We start from the raw sequence: 23095 nt of genomic DNA, 5'->3' as shown, positions 1-23095 counted from the left end.
CTCCGCCCTTCCAGCCACCCCGCGTGCCACCCCCACCCCCTCACCCCCGGTAAGGGAAACTGGCAGCGACCGAGGAGGCAGGGCTGCGTGGAGATGGGAGGATGCTTGGTCTCTGCAGCGAGGCCGCACACCTGTCTCCTTCGGCCCCTGGAGGGAGGGAGCGGAAGGGACTCGGGCGGGGGCTCCCTGGGCAGGGAATCTGTGGATCCTCGCTGCGGTCGTCTGCCTCCCTGGCCCTCCTCTTCGTCTACGCGTCTGCCTCTGCCGCCTGTCCGTCGGTGCACCTCGCCTCCCGCTCGGTAAGGCTGGCCCCTTGCAGCGGTGTGTCGGCCGCCCAGCCGTCGGTCCCTCTCCCTGGGAGCTGTGCTCGGCGCTCGGACCTTGACTGGAGGTCTCCGTAGGGCTTAAAGGGGTGGCTCCCGGCGACCGGCTGTGGATTTATTGGGCTCCCGGGTCCGCGAAACCCCGCCCCTGGAGTTGGGGGCGGGCAGGACCCGCACCCTTTCCGCCCGGGACTGGGTCAGATAGGCCAAGACCGGCCACGTGGGTGGCTGCTGGGGGTGGGGGTGGGGATGGGGTGCGGCTCCCAAATACCCCCTCTTACTTCGGTGGCACTTTCCCCTCACCCCGAGCTGTTAATGTCTCCCGTTGACAGGTGGGGAACTGAGGCTCCAAGACGGCATATCACACTCACCTGGAGCCACACGGCTGGAAGCCGTGGCTTCAGCATTCAAATCCCCGCTGTGCTTTTGTACCTTAAGCTAAGGGGAGCTCACTCTCCCACAAGCCAGGGGTTCATTTTCTGGGTTGCCCTGCCGCTTGAGGAAAACTCGTTCTGCTTGGAACCCGCCCCCCCCCCCAACTGGCACCTGCAGCCATTCCCTTTTTTCAGAACCTAGCGGGAGGAAATCACCAAACCCCACCCCCAGACTAAGCTGAGTGGGAGACATTGGGGTTCAGGTCCTAAATGCAGACATACTTGGGGGAGTCTTTGCTTGTCATTGTACCTCAGTTTCCCTATCTGTAAATGGAGATAAAGTAGCCCCTGCCCTGAGGAATAAATCGAGCCTACATAATACGAGCCTGGCACAGAGTAAAGCCTTCATTCATTCATGTCTTCATTCATTTGTTGTTTCCTGTGCCAAACACTCACGGAGCGTCTGTCCTGGGCCAGGTGTTAAGTGTATAATGGAGGTCATGGGGGAGGGACTGTCAGTGGCCTCGAATCCGAATAAATGGGGGGGGCCCAGGACTCCTTGGGAGGGAGTGTCTGACATGGTTCCCCATCGCGCAAATGAGGAGATCCAGGTTGGGGAGGGGAAATCCCTTGCCTGGGGTCATGCCACCAAGGGACCCAGACACTGTCGTCTTGGGCCCTTCGCTGGTGGACTTGAGGGACTTTGGCCTCTGGAGGCTCTGACCTCTGGGTTCCAGTCCCGAAACGGGGTTCCCTCTTCCACAAGCGGGAGGGATCTAAGACCTCCGCCGGGTTGAACCCGAGGGCCCTGGAGTCCGGTCCAAGCCTCTGCCGCCTCCTGGTGGTCTCCGGCCAACTCGCGACACTCCAGTTTGGTCCAGCATCTCCCAAGCATCCCTTCGTGCCCCCTCCCAACCCCACCCCCGGCTCTCGCTCTCCGCGCGCTGGGCGGGGCCGGCCTGCACTCCCCCCACCCCGGGACTGCGACAGGGCGGCTGACACCCGCCGTTGCCCGCCAATATGCACTCCGCCACCCCGGCCAGGAGGGTGCGGAGAGGGCACTGAGTTCCTTTTCCTTCCCCCGCCTTCATTTTTTTCCAGGCCCGTATGCGCTGCACCCATCTGGAGAATCTGGTGGGAAAGGATAAATCCTGGAGGGGATCCCCTTCCCGAAAAGCCATGCAAGCGAATGCAAATATATGCAAATTATTGCAGCGCGCACAAACCCGGTCCTCCCTCCCCAGGGAGGTTCTGGGAGTGGTTACCATCCCCACTGCCAGCCTGGCTCTTCCTCTGTGAGGTGGGAGGCTACAGACTGACGCTTGGGCTGAGGCCCGATCATTGAGCACCTACTGTGTGCAGGACCATGCACCTGCTGCTGGGGACACAGCAGGATCACAGGCACTTGACGATGACTGAGCCAGGAGGTGAACACACATTTCCCAAGCTGATGGTTGAGGAGTGAAGCAAAGTCAGAGAGGGAGCTGGCCTGGCGGACGACTTTATGTGGGCCTCTGGGAGGGGAACTCTTGGAGGAGGTGAGTGCAGACCTGGCAGGCAGAGGTTGAGTCAAGCTTGGAGAGATGCAGGGGGAACAGCCAGTGCAAAGGCACTGAGGTCAAGTGGAGTGAGCAGAGTGAGTGAGGACAGCGAAGGCCACAAGGGACCTTGAGCCTTGGCCAAGGGTGTGGATTTTATTCTGAGGGCGCTGGGGGGGCCACTGGAGAGTTTGGAGCCAGAGGGACTTAATGAGATTTATAGACTCTGAAAAGCCCGCCATGTCCATGGCAGCGACCGTGGGGTGGGGATGGATTCAGAACGTGTTCTGGAATTCCAGGATTTGACAGGAGGCCCAGAGTTGGGAACCCTGAGGGGTGGGTGGGACCCTCTTCTCTGGGGTTGGAGGGGTACAGGAAGTGGGTTGGGGAGATGCAGTGGCACCTTCCCCGACTGTACAGTTCCCATATGGGCAGAGGGCAGGCAGGACCCCGTTGGTGAAGGGGGAGGGGCAGGGAGCTCCCTGACGGCCCGCAGCTGCAGTCTGAGCACCCAGGGCAGGAACGTCAGGGTGTTGCATGGCTATTTGCTGTGCGCACCCCTGCCTGCTGCCCGGGCACCCCCAGGGCTCTCATGGCTCCCTGGACACATGGCAGGGGTCGGGGTGAGAGGCTGTGAGCTACTCTGGCCCCAGCATGACCTTCTGGGTGTCTGGTCTTGAACTTCTCCCTTGCACTCAGTAAAAGCAAACCATTCTTTTTTTTTTTTTTAACATTTTATTTGACAGAGACACAGCGAGAGAGGGAACACAAGCTGCGGGAGTGGAAGAGGGAGAAGCAGGCTTCCCGCTGAGCAGGGAGCCCGATGCGGGGCTCGATCCCAGGGCCCTGGGATCATTACCTGAGCTGAAGGCAGATGCTTAACCCACTGAGCCACCCAGGCGCCCCAAAAGCAAACCATTCTTACTAATGGTGCCGTAGCTTCCTGTGAGAGTCCACCATTCTTAAGTCCTGAGGATCCCAACAGTGATTCTAGGATTCCATGATTCTCAGGTAGTCTCTCCTGGTTTCAGGATCCAGGTCAGGTCTTCTGGGGCCCCTGCCTGTCTTGTCTTGCCTTAGTGCCTGCCTGCCCTTGCCAGATGGTCCTGACTCAGGAGCCCCTGGGGTACAGGGAGGGGCAGCTTGTGATCTCTCCCCCAGGGCTCCCAGTCCTGCCGGGAATGGCACCTGAACAAACACAGGGACAGGGCCTGGGAGCACCCAGCCAACCAGAGGGGTGTCAGCGATCCCGGAGGCAGGGGCCTTGTGGGCCTCACACCAAAGGGCTCATTATCTTATCTCCGGTTTTTGTTCTTCTTCTCCTTGGTTCACGCACCTCAACTATCTCTGCGGAGAGCTCAGTTCAGCAGTCCCCATCTCCAGCCAGCGTCCTGGCAACTGCTCTGTGCAGGGTTTGGTGGGGGGGAGAGGGGGAGATGCCCAGGTGGATGGTTACATGGTAGAGGGGTCCGTGGGCGGGGTGGGTGGATGACTAGATGTAAGTTAGGGAGCTGGCGCTCACTCATCCTCAGTTCAAAGGTGCCTCAATAAGGGACTGACCCCACCCTTTGGCTGGTTGGGGCAGAGCCCTCCCACCTGGTTCCCAGGCTGTAACATGGATGAAGCCTTGATGAAGACCCAAGGTGGGGATGGGGGTGCACAGTGGGCCTTTGTGGGGCTGGGGCCTTCCACTTTCCTGGTGACATATCCTATCTCTAGTTCATCTTAAGTCTTCCCACACCCAGAACCAACCCCGCCTTACACAGGAAGAAACTAAAGCTGAGTGGGTAGTGACCTGCCCCAGGCACAACCATTAGGGCCCACCTCAGGGCCAAGTCACGAGTGACGACGGAAAGCCTCCAGATTACAGCCGAAGCAGGACTGGTGTTTCCTTCTCCCCTTTTCTCATCACACAGACACAGGGTCAGATACCCAAAGTCCTTCTACCTTGCTGCTCCAGTGTGGCTTCTTAATGGCCAAAGATGGCTGCTGGAGCACCAGACATTGTGCCTATATTCCAGCCAGATGGGTATTTCCTGGAAATGGCACACATTGCTACTGCTAATATCACATGGTTACCCCTAAATGCAAAGAAGGCTGGGAAATGTATTTTTTTTCGTGGGTGGCATCTAGATATGGACATCCTGTTACCGAGGAAGGAGTATTTGGGGGCAACTAGAGGTTTCTGCCTTAAGCCATAAAAGATTAATACCAACAAGGCAAAAAATTCAAAAATTCTAGCCTGGCCCCAAAATATACCTTAAAAAACATCAAGTGCCCTGGAAGAAAGAATTTGCACCGTATTTGGGGGAAAACATGTTATTTTTTTTCCACGTTTTTGCACCACATATGAAAGGAGCTTTTACAAAACAGTAAGTTAAAAAATGACCAGCAACCCCATAAAGGAGCCAAGGCCAAACAAATTGAGAGAAGTGCCTGCTTCATAAGAAGAAAAGGCAAATATAAATCCCCAAGATGGGATTTTTTTTTTCAGCCATCGAAGTTTGCTTCTTATGAAATGCTATTGGGAGAGTAAATTGGTATGCCTGCGGGGTGGTGGTAGGGATCTTGGCAGGGTCAAAAATAAAAAACCTGGGTCCAGGAATGCCAGACCCAGGAGATTATCACTGTCCTTCCGCCATGTGGAGCGAACAAAGGGAAGGATATCCAAAGGCCGTCCCTACCCTTTTCTGGGTCTGACTTCTTGAACCGGGGCCAAGCAGGGACACAAAAAAGCCACTGTCACTGGAATACACGTGTGGCTTACAACTTCAGGGAGGCCAAACCAGTGATGATCTGGAACGGAACAGTCCAGCCAGGAGGCTCAGCAAGTGCAAAGGCGTGGAGGTGGGAAGGAACTGTTTCAGAGCAGTGGGCAAAGCAGCGAATGCCGGTCCAGGAAGCCGGGTACCCTGTCCTCGGGACTTTCTGGGGAAGCGGCTGGCTGTGCCCCAGCTCTGCCTCGGGCACCTCTCCAAACACAGGTGGGGTCTGAAGTGACCTGGTTTTCTGGAAACCACCGGGACTGATCATGCCAATGAGCCACCCCCACCTCAAGTGGGGGAAGAGAAGCTGGACCCTGGCCTGGGACACTCCAGGCCTGACTGCTCCCCAGACCCCCACTCCACGCTGCCTTCTTGCTCCCTGGGTTTCTTCCCATTCCATGGCTCTCTGGAATAGAAGGCAGATCTTGATTGACCTTTGCCCCCAGGGCCTATAGTTGTCGCACTCCAAGTATCGTCAACTGAGTAAATCTGCCGAGTGCCCTAACTTTCTGATGAGGACTCACTCAGTGGGCCAGAGCTGCCAAGGTCACACACCAAGGACAGACGCTTCCCAAGATCTGCCCTCCTAGTTGTGCTTCAGCCTCCTGATTGAGGGGCTCAGCCAGCGTGGGATTAGCTTCATGCCTGGAACTCTCCAGGGCCTCAAGTGGTTTCCTGGAGACAGATACCCATGGTGAGCCCTTGACTTTCTGGGGCAGGATCAGGGAGTCCTTCAAGGGACCCCCTAGTAAAGGAGGAACCACCACAGCAGAGCATGCTCATGGCCCTCTCCGGCGCCCCCTGGTGTCTGCTCTGAGGATCCTGGAACCAAAGATAGGTTCTGAGCCTGGAGGGAAGAGGGGAAATCCCACAGGTGGACCAAAACCAACCCCATCATCCTGACTTCTTCTAGGCATCTAACATCTGATGGCCACATCTTACCCAAACCGTGGCGGCTGGGGGCGGGAAAGCTGAGGCCTGCGTCTAACATGGAAGATGGGATAGGTTTAGGGGCCAAACCTTGTGGCCTGCAAGGCATCCCAAAGCTCACAGGGGCGGGCCACCTGATGGGGCTGAAAACCAGGCCTTCTGGCTCTAGGACCCTGCCCGTGACAGCCCCTTGCTGGATGAAGCCCTGGGGAGCTAAGTGGGCAGGAGGGAGCTTGGGGGTGTGGGCTTTGCCATTCTTGGGGCTCCCCTTCTGGAGAAATCAGGTGCCTGGGCCCCACTTCGAGAGAGGAGGACCCCTCCCCAAGCAGAGGACTCACAGCTTGGCTGTGCCCTTTTGAGTTCTGCAGGGCATACAAAGAAAACAAGAGTGTCTGAGCACCTTGGTTTTCCCGAAGAGTTTATTTGAGCAGACCTGGAGACAGGGAGGCTCTGCATCTAAAAGAAGGTGTTGGGCCTCTTGGTGGTGAAGCGTGGCTTGTGCTGGCGACGCAGGACCCGGTGGGGCAGCGGGAACTTGATCTTGGAGTCCTGCAATAAGGACAGGTGGGTGAGGGGGGTGGAAGCCTCTCAACCTTGTCTTCCAAGGGCCACTGAGGTGTGGCCACCCCCCACCAGGCTCCTGCGTCAAACCCAGTGCCTCCCTGTAGCTCCCAAGGCTGGGGGATAGAGGAGCAGCTGGGCCAGCTCCATGTTCCAGGGGAGCCCCCCTCTGCCAAGCCCACCCAGCAGGGCCCCCAGGGCACTCACGTGGAACTGCTTGACGGCTGGTCGGCGGCACTTGCTGGCTGCAATCTCCTCCACCTTCATGATCTGGATCGAGTGGGCCCGGGCACGGTGTCGGGCGCCCATGTCTCTGTCTGCAGGGAAGGAGGTAGGGCGAATGTGCACCCCGGGGTCTGGGCATTCCTCAAACCTCCCATCAAGTGCTGGTCTAGAGGAACCCCAACTTGGGGACTGGGTGGCCGTAGTCTCTGGCCCCAGCAGGCACTGGCTTATCAGGCATGTAGAACCTCCAAATTCACTTTGAGGGGCACAGCCACAGCCCCCCAAAGGCGACGAGATCCACTTGCTGTTAGCACCTCTGTTTAAACCGCTGCTATGAGAAGCAGCAGTTCTTGGGTTGAGGTGCTTGGGTTTGGGCCCTGGCAGGTCACCCGCCCTAGGACCACCTGGCGTTACTAGCACCAGATCCCCACAGACAAGGCCTGGGCTAGACTCTGGGTGGGAATTACAGCTGCACGAGTGATGGACCCCAAAGGTCCACCTGCTGCCAGGTTCCAGAAAAAGATGCACCTGGAGCATCCTCTCCACTCCTGCCCCTATGCAAACACCTCTTCTGTGTCCCCCACGAGCACCCCTGGACTCCCCAACCCCCTGATCCCAGAAGCCTCTGGCATTTGCCCTGCCTCAGTCTGCGGGGAGAGAGGGGCGCAGGCCGACTGGGCTGCAGATGCCTGCAACAGGAATCTAAGTGGGGCACTGGGCGCAGGACCCGGCGCCTTACAGCACTGGGTGACGGCGCCCGCCGTGGTCAGGTCCCGGTACTCCCGGTACATGTTGTGGGTGCCGCTGCGTGAGTCATAGCGCAGCCAGATGCCGAAGTTCTTCACCCGCAAGGGGGATTTCTCGAACACCTAGATGCCAAAGACACTGGCTGAAGCAAGGGTGCCGAGCAGGCTTCGACCCGGCTCCGACCCTTGCTGATCCTCTGCCCCAGGCCTCTCTTGCGCCTGTTTCCCAGTCCTCGAATCTGAGAGCGCAGGAAGGCAATCTGCTGTCCTGGACAAATTCCCACGGCAACAGTAGGGCGTACACAGCCGTCCAGGCCGGCACACTTCCCCCATGTGGACCACCAGCTCAACTCCTCCCAAACACTACTCTCCCAAGACTATCTGGGCCCCAAAGCAGCTGCCACCCAGTGCAGCAGTTATGATGCAGAGCCCAGCGCCCATCACAGCAAACGTGCCCGGGTGACAGCACCTCTCCCCACTTCACACATGAGGCCCGGCGAAGGTGTTGGCCTCAGCCAAGGTGTCCGAGCATGCCAGCCACACACTTCCTGGGCCCTGGGCTCTCTCATCAGGAAAAGGGCACTGAGGTATCCATCCCATCCCAACCTAGGGCTTAATTACACAGGCGAATAAGCCAGGGGTTATGAAGTCCGGGAACTCTGTGGGGTGAGGAATGCCCCCACAGGAAGGTGTAAATCCACTCCAGACCCCACCCTGTTCTCAGACTCCCCGTACCTGCCCACAGTAAACAATTTCCCCCGAAGACTTCTTCATCTTTTTCAGCTGAGACACAAAGTACCAGAAGCGGGACTTGGCGACGACGTGATTAGGTGCAAAGATTCGCATGCGATACAGGGGCGGAGTGCGACATTTGGGGGTGGGCAGGCAGCGCCCCACCACCTTGTACTCTCGCAGCTGAAACAGAAAACAGGGGTGAAGTGGGGCCCAACCCAGAGCCCTGAGGCAACTGTGAAGATTCACCTTACTCCCTTTCTCGAGCCTGGTGATAACTGGAATCAGGAGAGCGAAAATAGACTGTCCCATCACAGGGCATCCATGGGGAATCCCGGTGACTGCACTGTCCCAGCCTTCCCAGAACAAGGATCGAGGGTGGGAGGATTAAGATGCCTGGGTACCCTTTGCCTTGGCTCGGGAAAGCTGGGCAGGGCTGTCAATCTCGCTGTCCTTCTCTTTCTGTTTATATTCCTGTGAAAAAAGCCGAAGCCTAAACCTGCAGGCTCCTTCCTCCACAGCCACTTTGCAGCTCACATCTTCCCAAAGTCCTCTTTCACTCTGGGGCCCTAAGACAGTGACCAGCCTGGGATCTCACAGCCCACCCCAGGCAGAACGAGAACAAGAATCCAGTTCCCTCCCCAGCCCTGCTGCCATGGGACCTGCAGCTGCTTCAGTATTCCCAGCAGCAGCCCAAAGGGGTTTGGACTTCCCAGTGGACTCTACCTGTTTACACAGATGCAAAAACAAAGATGTCAGCCAGGCCCAAACACTGCAATATAGTACAAAGAATCCGCCCTCGTAAATGACTCGCCATGATTTTAGTAATATGAGGAGATAACCCCAAATATCGCAAACTTGTCTCCTGCTCCCACCTCTCCATGTGACTAATCAGCCCCGCGGACCACCTGTTCAGGAGGGGACCGATGCAGCTGGCCCCTTTCCTAGCGTGGAAACTGAGGCTGGGGAGCTGTACAGGACCCACCCTGTTTCTCCCGAGGGCTTGCTCTTCCATCTCTGCGCCACAGCGCCCTCTGATTTTACCAAGCACTAGTCACAGCGATAAAGTTCCCCGTGTCAGCTCGGGTTTACGGTTTTCTTCTACTTCTCACAACCCCGCCGGGGGAGAAGAAATATTAACGTTTCCTCCCACCACGTCCACTTTGCAAATGGGGAAACCGAGACTTGGAAGATCGACAAAGTCCCGTTGTTTGGAACGTCCAAGCCGCGCAACTTGTCCCTTCGCCTGGAAAGGAGACCCGGCCTCTCTGGCCCCCGCGATTTCCCGGCAGGCCGGGACCACGGCACCAGACTCCCCACGCGGCGCCCGCAATGGCCGCCATGTTGGCTGCACCTGGGGGCGATGGCGCGCGGTGGCGCGGGACCCAGCCAAGAGCGCGCTCCTGCTACGCGGCCCACGCCACCTGCCGGGGCCCCCGATTCGATCTGCACTGCACTCCCCGACCCCGTGCCCCGCCGCGCTCGCCTTACTGTTCCCGAAGCCTTCATGGCGCACTCTCCGCTCTCGCCGCCACACAAAAAAGGAAGTGGCCGCCCTCGCGCAGCCGCTCACCAAGACTTCGTTGCCGGAAGTCCCGCCTCCTGGAGGCCGCATGCCCATTGGCTTCTCTTTCCGACGCTCAACAAGATTTGCCTTTTCATTGGCTCTAGGTCCACCAACCTTTCACAGTCCTTCCTTCCTCGGCAGCGAGACTACAACTCACAAAAGGGAGCTCCACCAGCCCCTCCCTTTCCACCATGGGCGTAAGGGAGCGTCGTGCGCGGCACGCCGGGAGTTGTAGGCACCCCGGGAGGTCTGGGTGGTAGTTTGAGCGTTGCACCTCCAGGGGATGCTCGCGGGTAGAATTTGTTTATTTCCTTACTGCTTTATATTCCATGAAGTGACTATTTTCTAGTGTAATATTTTAATTCTTTTAATGATTTGTTCTATATATATTTAATATTTTTTCTTTTAAGATTTATTTTTTTAAGTAATCTTGACACCCAAGATAGGGTTTGAACTCACAACCCCGAGATCAAGAGTCTCATGCTCCACCCATGAGCCCGCCAGGTCCCGGGACCCTACTATATTTTTTAAGTTATTTCTTTAGTGGTTGCTCTAGGGCTTAACACATACATCTTAATTTAGAATCTCCTTCAAATTTATGCTGCCTTAATTTTAATGAGATTTAGAAATGTTACTCCTATATAATTCATTTCTTCTGCCCCTTTTTGTCTCATTGTTATTATTGTGCTATTATTGTTATACATATTACATCTATATATGTTACAAACCTAACAATACATTGTTGCAATTGTTACTTAAAATTGTAGAGCTGTTAAAGAATGTGAGAAAATAGAGGAGGGCAACTATGTATTCATAAAGTTTGTTATATTAATTTTATCCATTTGCACTTCTGGTTCTCTTCACTTGTTTTTGTGGATTAGTGTTACTACCTGGTGTCATTTCCTTATTCCTATACTTTGCTCACTTCCTTTGTAATTTATATATATTTTCATACAATTGCTTCTTAAAACAGTTAAGAGACCAAAAAATGCATTTGTGCTGCCTTTTTTTTTTTTTTAAAGATTTTATTTATTTATTTGACAGAGAGACACACAGCGAGAGAGGGAACACAAGGAGGGGAAGTGGGAGAGGGAGAAGCAGGCTTCCTGCGGAGCAGGGATCATGACCAAGGCAGACGCTTAATGACTGAGCCACCCAGGCATCCTTGTGCCACCTTTTATAATTACAGAATTATCTTTGTGGTCTTTCATTTTTCATGAGTGTTAGAATTAACATCTAGGGTCTTTTCGCACATGGGCAGGAAATGAGTTAGTCAGTGCCTTCTTGAAAAATCGGAAAATTGGTTGGAGAGGAGGATGAGGGATGGAGTGTAGTCAGGGGACGAGGCCTGCCTCCTCCCGGCCCTGGACTCCCTTCCCTGCTCAGGACAACAGGCAATAGGCGACTCCCTCCGAACGACACTGCCGCGAGTGTCCACCAGGTGGCAGAAGGCCGAGCTGAGGCCAAGAGCCTGGACGATAGTGCGGGTGCGGAAGGCACAAGTTCATAACCCACAAATAGTTCCCAGGCGCATCATCTCTTTGGGCCTCAGTTTCCCCAACTGTCAGATGAGGCTAATAAGTCCCCAGCTCCTGGAGTTATGAGATTTAAATGGCGTATAATGTTTGGACTGGGGGAGGCAGGGGCCCTAGCCCTGGGGCTGTAGCGCTCCAGTGTGCTTGAACTGTTCTAGCTGGGCCTCAGTTTCTCCAGGCTGCAGTCAGGGAGTGGGAGAGTAGAAAGAGGTACTGGAAAACGAGAGCAGGCCCGCTGCACAAATCGAGTCTGGGAGGGCCAGAGAGGGGCCAGAGGAGGGGGAGCAGGGAGGGCAGGTGAGGAGAAGGGAGAAGGGAGGGGTAGGGAGAGGGAAGGAAGGGCCCCAGGCTCAGCCCCAGCCTTGGAGCCAGGCACTTGTATCTCCAAGGCCTGGGTCAGGGTGACACCCTCAGCTGGAGCCGAAGGAGGAATCCGGGGGCGAGGGGGGGGTGTTGTCTAAAGATTGTTAAGAAACTTTTTCCCCCCTTTTTGGCTCTGCTTGGTGAGTGCTGCCCTGGCCCCTGCCACGCCCCTGACCCTCCCTCCCAGATGCTCTGCTCCTGGCTGCCTCCGCCTGGCCTCCAGCCAAGCAGGGAGCCCAGCTGGGTCAGCTGATCTGGGCTAGGCCCTCTCACTCACTGTCATTCAATCAGGCCGGCCACCCCTGGGCTCCCCTGTTCTCCCAGTCTTTCTTCTTCCCTTGGACCTTGAAGGTGCCCTTTCTTAATCCAGGCTCCTGGGCCACACCCGGCCTCACCCCAGCTTGGATCACCACCCTGGCGGTCATGGCCTGAGTTGCCCCGCCTTCCCCATCTGGGCTACCAGCACCTCCATCTTTCCAGGGCTCCATGCACTGGCCCAAGATTCTGCTCCTGTCCCTTCATCCTGCAAACGCCCCCAAGACACTCACTGCCCTGGACTTCAGATGCCCCAGATGCCACAAGTCCCCGGCCCTGGCCTCCTGCCCCTCCTCTCCTGCCCCTAATTGTTCCTGCTCCCAAATCGCCTAAGGCTCTTCCTCTGAATTCGATCATTCATTCATTCATTCCAATCATTCATTCATTCATTCGAGTACCTCCATGTGCCAGGCATTGGGGACACACAGCAGTGATCAGGACAACCAAGAATTCCAGCCTGGCGAGAGCTGACATACTGTTGGGAGAAATGGACAAAAACAAGAGAAATAAGAAGAATAGGCACCACAGCAGAATGTGAGAAAAATAAACAGGAAGGGGGGGAGTCTCTGTAGGCTCCATGCAACTATCATCCCCCATCCCCAGCCAGGAGCCAGACCCCATTTCCCTTTTCTCAGCCTAATTGGGGGAGGATCCTAGGGCATTGTGAGTAGGGGAAGCAAGCCAAGCTGGAGACTCTTCTTTCCCAACAGTGGCCCCTCCTGAGCCTGTTTCCCCCTCGCCCCCCCCCCACAGGGGGGCTCACAATCCACGCCTCTGGGGTGGGTACAGGGATTAAATGGATTGCTCTGTGTGCAAAGCCATAGTGCACTTGTGAGCACTTAATGTGTTTGCTCTTCTCATGATCAATATGATTGCTTTGGTTCACAGTCAACTTCTGAACAGCAGCTCTCCTCATTCCTATTTCCTCTCCCATCCCATGTGCTTACATATGTTCCCTTTTTTGATTAAACACTTACCTTTCAACACTATTACAAATACAAAGTTCAACAGGCATGAAAATGTAAATGACAACTATCTCCCTCTTTTGCCTACCATGGCTCCCAGGTGGCCACCACAGGAACAAGTTATGTAATTATGTTTATGTTTCCCTGCAAAGGGTCTCCGCATCGTCATCATCTCTTTCTACACAAAGCAAAGCTTCCTGCCCAGGCAGGTGTGCACCTTGCTCTTTCCTTCGCCAAGTATCCCGGAGGTCTTCCCACATTGTCGGCATTTCGCTGCCCTGTTCTTCTGCAGTGCTGAGAATGGCCAGAGTTTGTACAGCAAACCCCCTGTGGCTGGGCATTTGGGTCATTTGAGTCTGGTTGCTGTTACAGAGAATGCCATGATGAATCCACAGCCCTGTAGAGTAGGTATCACTCCTGGGAGGTTGATTTGCTGGAAGGAGACTTGCTGGGTCCCAGGGCATTGTCTTCAGCTTCCGCCTGATTCCCTCTGTAGGCTTGGCCATTTCCACCCCTGACGGCAGCAGTGAGAATCAGTGCAGACCCCTGAGAATAAACTGAAGTCTTACACTTTTCAGCTTTGTCAGTCTAACAGGTGGGAAACAGCCCCTTGTGATTCCTCTCCACCCCCCACCTTTTCAACTTCTTTAAAAAAAGATTTTATTTATTTATTTTTATTTTTATTTTTTAAAGATTTTATTTATTTATTCATAAGAGACAGAGAGAGGCAGAAGGAGAAGCAGGCTCCCTGCTGAGCAGGGAACCCGATGCAGGGCTCGATCCCAGGACTCTGGGATCATGACCTGAGCCGAAGGCAGACGCTTAACCATCTGAGCCACCCAGGCGCCCAAGATTTTATTTATTTTTATTTGAGAGAGAGAGAGCAGGTGTGCACAGGAGTGGGGAGGGGGGCAGAGGGAGAGAGAGAGAAGGCAGACTCCCCTGCTGAGCAGGGAGCCTGCCCAGGGACTTGATCCCAGGAATCCGGGATCACGACCTGAGCTGAAGGCAGATGCTTAACTGACTGAGCCACCCAGGCGCCCCCCCTTTTCACCTTTATTAAGTGTAATTGGAGTTAGACTAAGTTGCACATATGTTAAGTGCATGCTTTGTGCAGTTTTGACAAGTGTGTAAATCTATGAAACCATGACCACAGTCAAGACGATGAACATATATCACCACCCCCACCAGTGTCCTGCATCCCTTTACAGCACCCCCTTCTCTGCACTTTTCATTGCCAGGCAACCTGATCTGCTTTCTGTCACTAAAAATAGTTTGCATGTTCCAGAATGTTATACGTAAGCTTTGTGCTTGGCTTCTTCCACTCAGCATGATGATTCTGAGATTGTTCCAAGTTGTTGCATGTATCAGTAGTTCATTACCACTTTTTTTCTTTTAGAGAGGGAGAGAGAGAAAGAGAGAGAGAGAGAGCATGAGCACTTGTGCATGCGTGAGTAGGGGAGGGGCAGAGAGAGAGAGGGATAGAGAGACTCCCAAGCCGGCTCCACGCTCCGCACCAGCCCAGTGCCAGGCTCCATCTCAGGACCCTGAGATCATGACCTGAGCCGAAATCAAAAGTTGGATGCTTGGGGCGCCTGGGTGGCTCAGTTGTTAAGCATCTGCCTTTGGCTCAGGTCATGATCCTGGGGTCCTGGGATCGAGCCCTGCATCGGGCTCCTTGGTCAGCAGGGAGCCTGCTTCTCCCTCTGCCTCTGCTGCTCCTCCTGCTTGTGTGCTCTCTCTCTCTCTGACAAATAAATAAATAAAATATTTTTAAAAAATGAGTTTGGTTATTCTAGGTCCTTTGTAATTCTATATAAATTTTAAAGTTAGTGCCAGTTTCTGAAAAAAAAAGAATCCCGCTGAATCAAAGATCAATTTGGGGAGAACTAACATCTTAACAACACTGAGTCTGCCAATCAATGAACACTGTATATTTTTCAATTTATTTAGATCTTCTTGAATTTTGCCTGGTAATATCTGTAGTTTTTAGTGCAGAGATCTTAGACTTCTTTTGATATATTTACCCCTAGATATTTAATTTTTTCTGCTGCTGCAAATAGGATTTTTTTTTAAATTAAAAAAAAAATTTTTTTAATTACATTTTCCAGTTGTTTGCTATTATATAAAAATATATAGTATAGGGGCGCTTGGGTGCTCAGTCGGTTAATCGTCTGCCTTCAGCTCAGGTCATGATTTCAGGGTCCTGGGATGGAGCCCAGCGTGGGGCTCCCCGCTCAGCGGGGAGTCTGCTTCTCCCTCTCCCTCTGCCTACCACTCTGCTTACTTGTGCTCTCTCTCTCTGGCAAATAAATAAATAAAATCTTAAAAAAAAAGAATATATAATATATAAGAATTCAACTGAATTTTGTATATTTTTAACTTGTGAACGTGCTAAATAAATTTATTAGTTCAGTAGTTACCATAGATTCCCTTGGATTTTTTACATATAAATAATCATATCATCTGCAAGTAGGAAGAGTTTTACTTCCTCCTTTCCAATCTTTATACACTTTATTTATTTTTCTAGCCTCATTGTAATAACTATGACCTCCAGAGGGATGTGGAATAGAAGTGGTGAAAATGGACATCCTGGTATTCTTTCCAATCTCAGCAGGAAACAATTCAGTCTTTGACACTGAGTAAAATATTACCCATAGCTTTTTTTGTAGATGCTTCTTATCAGTTTGAGGACATTCCCATTTATACCTACTTTGCTAAAAGTTTTTATGAATAGGTGTTGAATTTGGTCAAATCTTTCCTATATCCATTGAAATGATCATATGGTTTCACTGTGCTTGAAATTTACATTTCTCCTAATACGAATGAGGCTGAGAATCTTTTTCTGTTTTTTGGGTATTTTTTTTAGATTATTTATTTTAGAGAAAGAGTGAAAGAGAGAGAGAGTGCATGGGGCGGGGGTAGGGGCAGAGGGAGAGGGAGAGGGAGAGGGAGAGAGAATGCAAGCAGACTTCCACACTCAGTGTGGAGCCTGACACAGGGCTTGATCTCACAACCCTAAGACCATGACCTGAGCCGAAACCAAGAGTCAGACGCTTAACCGACTGCGCCACTCAGGTACCCCTCTTTTTCTGGGTTTAAGAACCATTCATATTTCATTTTCTGTGACTTCTGAGTTCATAGCCTGCTAAGTTATTGGCATTTTCTTATTGTTTTCTAGGAGGTGCTTGTATAATGAAGATATTTTATCCACGATATGAGTTCACATTTGTTTCCAGTTTCATTTGTTTATTCTTTGACTGCATTTATGGGCTTTTTGCCAGCAGAAAATTCGGGATGTTTATATCACTAAAGTTTCCACTTTCTTCTTCTTTTTTTTTTTTTTTTAAGATTTATTTATTTATTTGAGAGAGAGAGAGCAGGGGGAAGGGGCAGAGAGAACAGGAGAGAGAATCTCCAATAGACTCCACGCTGAGTGTAGACCCTAACGTGGGGGTCGGTCCCAGGACCCTGAGGTTATGACCTGAGCCGAAACCAAGAGTCAGACACTCAACCGACTGATCCACCCAGGTGCCCCTCCAGTTTGTTCTTGAGCAAACTTTCTGGGCTCTGCCTCCCTGAAACTTCCTGATGGAGCCTTCACATACCCCTCTCTGGGGCCGAGGGTGTCACCTTTGTCCTCACCCTGTTCCCTTCCTGCTCATTCTCCAAAATACCACAGTGACCATCATACTGGAGTTGTCAGGGGCCTAGAAACTCACTGTGCTTCCTGGAGGGCTGGGGTTCCACCTAAGGGCCAGGGATGGAAGTAACGTTTGCATTCCTCTCTGCTGAAGCCACACAGGAAGTAAAAGAAAAATGCTACAGCTAAGTCCCTGTGCAGCACTTCCTGCCCCTAGCCGGCTGTGGCTCCAGCTGTGCTGAGGTTATACTCATCCCCTCCCTCCCCCGACAAGCCCCACTGATGCTTCCAAGCAAGTCTCAGAGCACTAAGTCCCTAACACCCTGCCCTTCAGAAACACTGTGACCTGGTCCAGTCTCCCACCCTCTGCAGGAGCTCCCCTCACCTCCAGATCACTCTTTGGCTAATCCCACTTGTCCTTGGATTTCAGTATCAAAGCCATCTCCTCCAGGAAGCCCTCCTAGACTCAGGGCCTCTCCTAGCAGCCTGGCCCTGGGGGCCACTGGGACAATTATTGGGTTTAATTTTTTTTTAAGTTTATTTATTTATTTAAGTAATCTCTACACCCAACATGGGACTTGAACTCATGACCTGGAGATCGAGAGTCACATGGCTCTTCTGATTGAGCCAGCCAGGCACCCCTGGGTAATAATTTAATATCATCTCTCCCACTAGACTGTCAACTCCACTAGGCAGAGACTGGTCTGCTCTGGTAGGTGCCCCATAAGTGTCTGTGGGTGATGGAACTAAAGTCAACAAAATACATACATGCCAAAGCCATTTTTGTGCCAGGACATGTGATGGGATTTCGGAGATGAAAGAGTCCTCTAAAATCTATTCCCCAAACTCTACTTTCTGGGGTAAGGACACTGGGCTGGGTCTCACCGGGATGCTGCCCTAGCCTCCTGCCTCCTCCACTCACGACAACTTCAGGGGCGTGAAAAAAATGATCAGACCTGACCCCTGCTCACCGCTCTACTCCCCCCCACTTCTTACCTCTTTCTGTCATTCCTGCCTCCTCTCTGCTCAAACTGCTCACCTCACTCTACCTCAGGGCCTTTGCACTTGAGGTGCCCACCACTGGGCGTGCTCTTTCCTTGCCCTACTTCAGATCCCGACTCAATTAATCATGACCTCTGCACAGAGGTCCCCCCACTGCCACAACCCTCCCCCCGCCAGCCCCAGTCTGTGCCATCACTCTGCTTTTCTTTTTTTTTTTTTTTTAAGATTTTATTTATTTATTTGACAGAGAGAGACACAGCGAGAGAGGGAACACAAGCAGGGGGAGTGGGAGAGAGAGAAGCAGGCTTCCTGCCGAGCAGGGAGCCCGATGCAGGGCACGATCCCAGGACCCTGGGATCATGACCTGAGCCAAAGGCAGACATTTAAGGACTGAGCCACCCAGGCGCCTCCTGCTTTTCTTTGTTATCCTTAATTAGTAATTGTCTCCCTGGCAGACCAGAAGGTGAGGTGAGCCTGTTTCTAGGGCGGGGTGTAGGGCATGGTGCACAGAAGGGGCCTGTTATTCCTCCTAGGGTCTCATGGGAGAAACATCCGGAAGAACTTGACCTTTGGGGCAACTTTCCTGCCTCCTTCCTGGGTAGATCAAGCCCAGTTCCCTTCTCTGGGTGCAAAATTAGTTCAGCCTGAATACCCAACCCAGATGTGCCTCAGATAGGTAAACTGAGGCCCAAAGAGCTGGGGCATTGCCAGGGCCCCCCAGGGAGTGAGCAGCAGTCCGGAGCCTGCTGAGAACCCCTCTGTGACGGGGGCCTTTCTCTGTGCTGTTACTCCTCCCTTTAGGTCCAGGGTTTCCAGCACTCTGTCCGGAGGGCCACTGCCCGGGGAGGCTTCTGGAACTTTCTGCCCCTCCGCGGCCAGGCCCTCTCCCCTCCCTGTCCCCATCCCCCACATGGCCATGACTTTCGGTTAGTGACAGCAGCTCAGGAAGTCGAGGGGCCCACACAGGAAGGAGCCGACTGGGACTTTCCTCTGGCTGCTGCCCGGCTCTACCCTCCTGTCCTTAGCCCAGGCTTCCCAGCTGCCAGGTAAGAGCTGGTGGGGCCACATGGCTCTAGGATGGGGGCTGGGGGGAATGTGTGAAGGGCTGTGGCTGGGGACAAGGCAACGCCTCTGAGGAAAGCTGCCACAGACAAGAGCTGGGAGGGGCTGGCTCTGTGGCCTCTGCTTTTTCTACATAAGATGAGACCTCAAATCTCCAGCTCTCTGGACCTGAGTGAATCACTGTGCCTTGGGCCTGGAGTTCATGGCCCCTGGGGGCACGGTTCCCAGCCTCCACCTCCCAGGACCCAGCCAGAGCTTAGGGTGACCAACCAACTGTAGGGGATGTGGGACTTAGGGTGTTAAAGCAGGGGCATTTTTCTGTGTCCCAAGCACCACCTCTGACTTTTTCTTTTTTTTTTTCCTTCAATATTTAAAATATATACATATCTTTAAGATTGATTTTAAACAAAAGATACACATTGTGTGATTCCATTTACATAAAAGTGCAAAGACCATGATTAAGTCGACTATTAGAAATAGGACAGTGATCACCTTTGCGGGGAGTGACAGGGGCCCCAGGGCTCCTGGGACTGGGAATGTTCTGATTCCTGGTCTGGGAGCTGGTGACATGGTGGTGTCCCTAAAGGAAAATTCCCTTCCCCTCACGCCGTCCCTCCACCATAGGAACCACTAAACCACTGTGTCAAGGGACCTTCTTGTCTGGTTTAGCTGGCCTTTGTCAAGTGCTCCCTGGGCATGTTGCCAAGGATTGTGCCAGTTAGTGAGGATTAAAAACGTTGACACCTTGGGCTCAGCTCAGCAAACCAAGGCAGGTGGGGAGTCAGCCCATTTCACAGCTGAGAAAGTGGAGTCCCAGCTGTGGGAGTCCTGCCAGGGTCACAAAGCTTGAGTATGATGTGGTTGGAATTTGAACCCAGAGCCTAAGGTCTTTCCCTATCCCAGCTCCAGGCTTATAGACTCGGTATGCTAAAACCTCATTAATGCTATCCCTCTTCCACCTCCTACTATTATTCTGGAACATGGTTTTTTTGTTTTTTGTTTATTTGAGAGAGAGTGAGCGCACAAGCAGGGGGAGAGGCAGAAGGGAGAAGCAGATTCCCCTGCTGAGCAGGAAGCCTGACGCAGGGCTCAATCCCAGGACCCTGGAATCATGACCTGAGCCAAAGGCAGACGCTTAACCGACTGAACCACCCAGGCGCCCCTGGAACATGGTTTTTTACCCAATATTTTCTTTGTATCTTCCTTATTCAGGTCAATGTAAGTGGATCTCGTCCATCTACTACTCCCTTTTCCCAGCTGGCTCGAAGCCCAGCCCTTCCCTCTGCCTAGCCAGGGGTCCTGAGCTCTGGTAATAAAGGGTGAGGGGCAATTTCCTCCTAGGCCCATTCCAGGGAGGGCTTCTTGCTACAGGAGCCTAAACAGTGGGAGTGATAAAGGGGACAGAGATGGTGATGGTGGTGGGCAGATAAGACACAGAGGTCCCTACTGACTGAGTCATCAGTCTGGATCCAATGCATGCTGCAAGGCATACATCATACCAGCTGCAAAAGCTTCCAGCCCCAGCCCCAGCCCCAGAAGAGCCTGAGTCTCCTAGACCTGCAGGAAGTGATGGGCCACCCATGTATACGAACCAGGATCTATCTGCTTCTTGGTCTGCAAATGTGTACATCTGTGATTGATTGCTCATGCCTGCCTAGGGCAGGGGCTTTGGAGTAAGGTAGGTGGGGAGGCTGCAGATTGACTGGAGATGTCCTCCCTGGACTGACAAGAATACACACAAATTATGTGTGTCAACCATACTAAAAAAAGAAGAGAAGAATTCACACAAATTAGAGTGTAGAATATCCTCCAGACCCCAGCATAGCCCTTACTGGGGGGGTTTATGGCTCCTCACCTATCTTGCACACTCAGCTCCCCCATTTCTCTCTTTCTCCACCTCTGTCTTTTTTTTTTTTTTTTTGAGAGAGAGTGTGCTTGAGAGAGAGCGTGAGCAGGGGGAGAGGCAGAGGGAGAAGCAGACTCCCCACTGAGTAGGAAGCCCGACATGCGGCTTTCCATGGGGCTCGATCCCAGGACCCCCAGGATCATGACCTGAGCTGAAGGCAGACGCTTGACCAACTGAGCCACCCAGGCGCCCCTCCCCATCTGTCTTTCTCTTTCTGTGTGTCTCTGTTCCCCTCTCTTCCCTCTTTCACCAGCTTCAACCCTACCTCACCCTGCAGCATTTCTGTCCCCCCACACACCTAGAAGCTTTGTAGTCTCGCTCCCTCTGGCCAGAACTGAGTGGCTGCCTCTCTTTGTGTCCAGACAGGCTACACCTATGGCGCCTCCAAGCGAGGAGACACCCTTGATTCCTCAGCGCTCCTGCAGCCTCTCGTCTTCAGAAGCTGGTGCCCTGCACGTGCTGCTGCCCCCTCGGGGCCCTGGACCCCCACAGCGCTTATCCTTCTCCTTTGGGGACCATTCAGCTGAAGAGCTGTGTGTTTGGGCTGCTAAGGCCAGTGGTGAGTGGGTCCCTAGAAGACTGGGCCAAAGAGAGGAGTAGGGCTGTGGGAGGCCTAGATTGGGAGCTGGAATAGCTGTCAAGTGGAGTCAGCATGGGAGCTGGGGCTTTGAGGGATGAATAAATTTGGAAATGGAGGAAGGTGCTCAGGGAAAGGCTGTGCAAAGACTCGGAGGCACATGAGGGCAAACAGTTGGTCATCCCTTGACGTAAAGTGTACAGTGGAAGGAGCACTCTGGGGAGAAGGGCAGGGAGCCCCAGGAAGCAGGTTGTGTGTGGATTCTCTGCTAAGGGCAATGGGGAGCCCTGGAGTGTGTGTGAGCAGGGGTGGGACACAGCGTGAGAGCCCAAGGTGGGAAAGAGCCCTGCAGGGCTGCATGCGGTTCGTAACCATGGCAGCCCTGCAAGGGACAAGATGGGGAAATTTAGGAGGGTGCTGATGGGGGCATCCCCTCAGGCATCCTGCCTGTGTACCACTCCCTCTTTGCTCTGGCCACGGAGGACCTGTCCTGCTGGTTCCCCCCAAGCCACGTCTTCTCCGTGGAGGACTCGGGCACCCAAGTTCTGGTCTACAGGCTCCGGTAAGAAGCACATCACCCCTACTCCCACAGGCATGGGTTAAATGTTACCAAGAGGGGGTGCCTTTTGTTGAGGGCAAGGGGAGTTTAGAACAACAGTGATCCTACAACATTATCATCTCCCTGCACTTCCCGGTGGTGCCCCAGGGAGGATGTGATCACCGCTCATGGCACAGATGAAGAACTGAGGCCAGAGGGTGTGCGTTGCTTGCCCAAGGTCACATAACAAGTCAGTGGCACAACCTGGGCTCTGTGAGGTCTCAGCACGGTCTTCCACCCCTCCCTACCCCTACTCCAGGCTTCTCCCCTTCCCCAACAGCTTTTACTTCCCCAACTGGTTTGGGCTAGAGAAGTGCCACCGCTTCGGGCTACGAAAGGACTTGGCCAGCGCCATCCTTGACCTACCAGTCCTGGAGCACCTCTTCGCCCAGGTAGGGGTCTGCATGGGGCTTAGCCCGGGGCTGGGGTCCACAGGGCAACATCCAGGCTCGCAGTTGGGCGGCCTTGGCTGACCCTCTCTGTGGCAGCCCAGGGTTGGGAATCGGCCCAAGGGTGGGGGGGTCTGTAGGGCAACATCAGGGCTCACGGTTGGGCTGTGACCGGCCCCCAGCACCGGAATGACCTGGTGAGCGGCCGCCTCCCCGTGGGCCTCAGTCTCAAGGAGCAGGGTGAATGTCTCAGCCTGGCGGTGCTGGACCTGGCCCGGATGGCCCGCGAGCAGGCTCAGCAGCCTGAGGAGCTGCTGAAAACTGTCAGGTGAGGGCTTCCAGCTTGTGGTACCCAGCGTGTACCTGCGAGGGAGCAAATGTGGCTCCCCTGGGGCATCCCTAGAGCTCAGGCTCCCATGAGGCTCCCCACCTACAAGCCCGCAGTGTGTCCATGTGAGCCAGGACCCCACCGACCCACTGGGGCTCCAGTCCTTGCCTCCCTCCTGCCGCTGAAGGCCTGTGTGTGTGTCCGTCTTGTGGACCCCAGCGGTCCTTCCCGCGTGTGTGTCCTTGAGCGTCTCCGTGTGTGCCGCCCAGCTGAGGCCACACTTCAGCCCTTCAACTAAAATTCGGGTTTGTGTGTGTCCCTGTCCCTACCTGTGGAGATCCCTCCCCACAGTGAGGACCCGCTACCCTCATTCGTAGCTACAAGGTCTGCCTGCCTCCCGACCTGCGCGACCTGATCCAGGGCCTGAGGTTCGTGACGCGGAAGCGCATCCGCAGGACTGTGCGTCGGGCCCTGCGCCGCGTGACCGCCTGCCAGGCTGACAGGCACTCGCTCATGGCCAAATACATCATGGACCTGGAGAGGCTCGACCCGGCCAGGGCGGTAGAGACCTTCCTCGTGAGCCTCCCCGGGGCTGCTGGTGGTCAGGATGTGCAGGGGCTGCTCCGAGTGGCTGGCGACACCGGCATCGCC

General features: G+C 53.9%; 2 protein-coding genes, 1 long non-coding RNA gene and 1 other non-coding gene across 4 annotated transcripts in view; 1 reads left to right on the top strand and 3 right to left on the bottom strand.

Annotated features, from left to right (window-relative positions):
* Positions 1-6331: 6331 nt before the first annotated feature.
* On the bottom strand, positions 6332-9818 carry RPL18A (ribosomal protein L18a). Its single transcript, XM_006749573.3, has 5 exons — positions 9686-9818; positions 8198-8377; positions 7456-7585; positions 6699-6808; positions 6332-6479 (listed from the first exon to the last, which is right to left on the bottom strand). Exons 1-5 carry the CDS (start codon positions 9701-9703, stop codon positions 6387-6389), a joined length of 531 nt encoding a protein of 176 aa, XP_006749636.1. The 5' UTR covers positions 9704-9818; the 3' UTR covers positions 6332-6386.
* LOC115937854 (small nucleolar RNA SNORA68) lies at positions 6951-7083 on the bottom strand. The gene has a single exon (XR_004073074.1). It is a non-coding gene; the product is annotated as a small nucleolar RNA SNORA68 (small nucleolar RNA).
* Positions 9819-10816: 998 nt separating the features above from the next.
* Positions 10817-16736, bottom strand: LOC145720758 (uncharacterized). Its single transcript, XR_014143958.1, has 3 exons — positions 16662-16736; positions 13157-14331; positions 10817-12449 (listed from the first exon to the last, which is right to left on the bottom strand). It is a non-coding gene; the product is annotated as an uncharacterized LOC145720758 (long non-coding RNA).
* Positions 15921-23095, top strand: part of JAK3 (Janus kinase 3) — a 19778-nt gene continuing 12603 nt past the window's right edge. Inside the window, 7 exon segments of the mRNA XM_081815439.1 lie at positions 15921-16017; positions 18386-18630; positions 20915-21111; positions 21568-21691; positions 22008-22119; positions 22299-22444; positions 22822-23094. Of these exon segments, the coding sequence (XP_081671565.1) occupies positions 20928-21111; positions 21568-21691; positions 22008-22119; positions 22299-22444; positions 22822-23094 (839 nt within the window). The 5' untranslated portion in view covers positions 15921-16017; positions 18386-18630; positions 20915-20927.

The sequence above is a fragment of the Leptonychotes weddellii genome, chromosome 1 (genome assembly GCF_054177405.1).
Source record: "Leptonychotes weddellii isolate Sample4059 chromosome 1, ASM5417740v2, whole genome shotgun sequence".
NCBI classification, from domain to species: domain Eukaryota; kingdom Metazoa; phylum Chordata; class Mammalia; order Carnivora; family Phocidae; genus Leptonychotes; species Leptonychotes weddellii.
The sequence above is the reverse complement of the archived record's forward strand: the minus strand, read 5'-3'. Positions and strand labels throughout refer to the sequence as shown.

Bases quoted from the DNA above. Each gene is read 5' to 3' on its own strand.
- RPL18A (XM_006749573.3), bottom strand. The intron at 7,586-8,197 runs GTACGGGGAGTC...TTTGGCATCTAG, and splicing joins AAATTGTTTACTGTGGGCAG to GTGTTCGAGAAATCCCCCTT. The intron at 6,480-6,698 runs GTGAGTGCCCTG...TCCTTATTGCAG, and splicing joins CAGCCGTCAAGCAGTTCCAC to GACTCCAAGATCAAGTTCCC.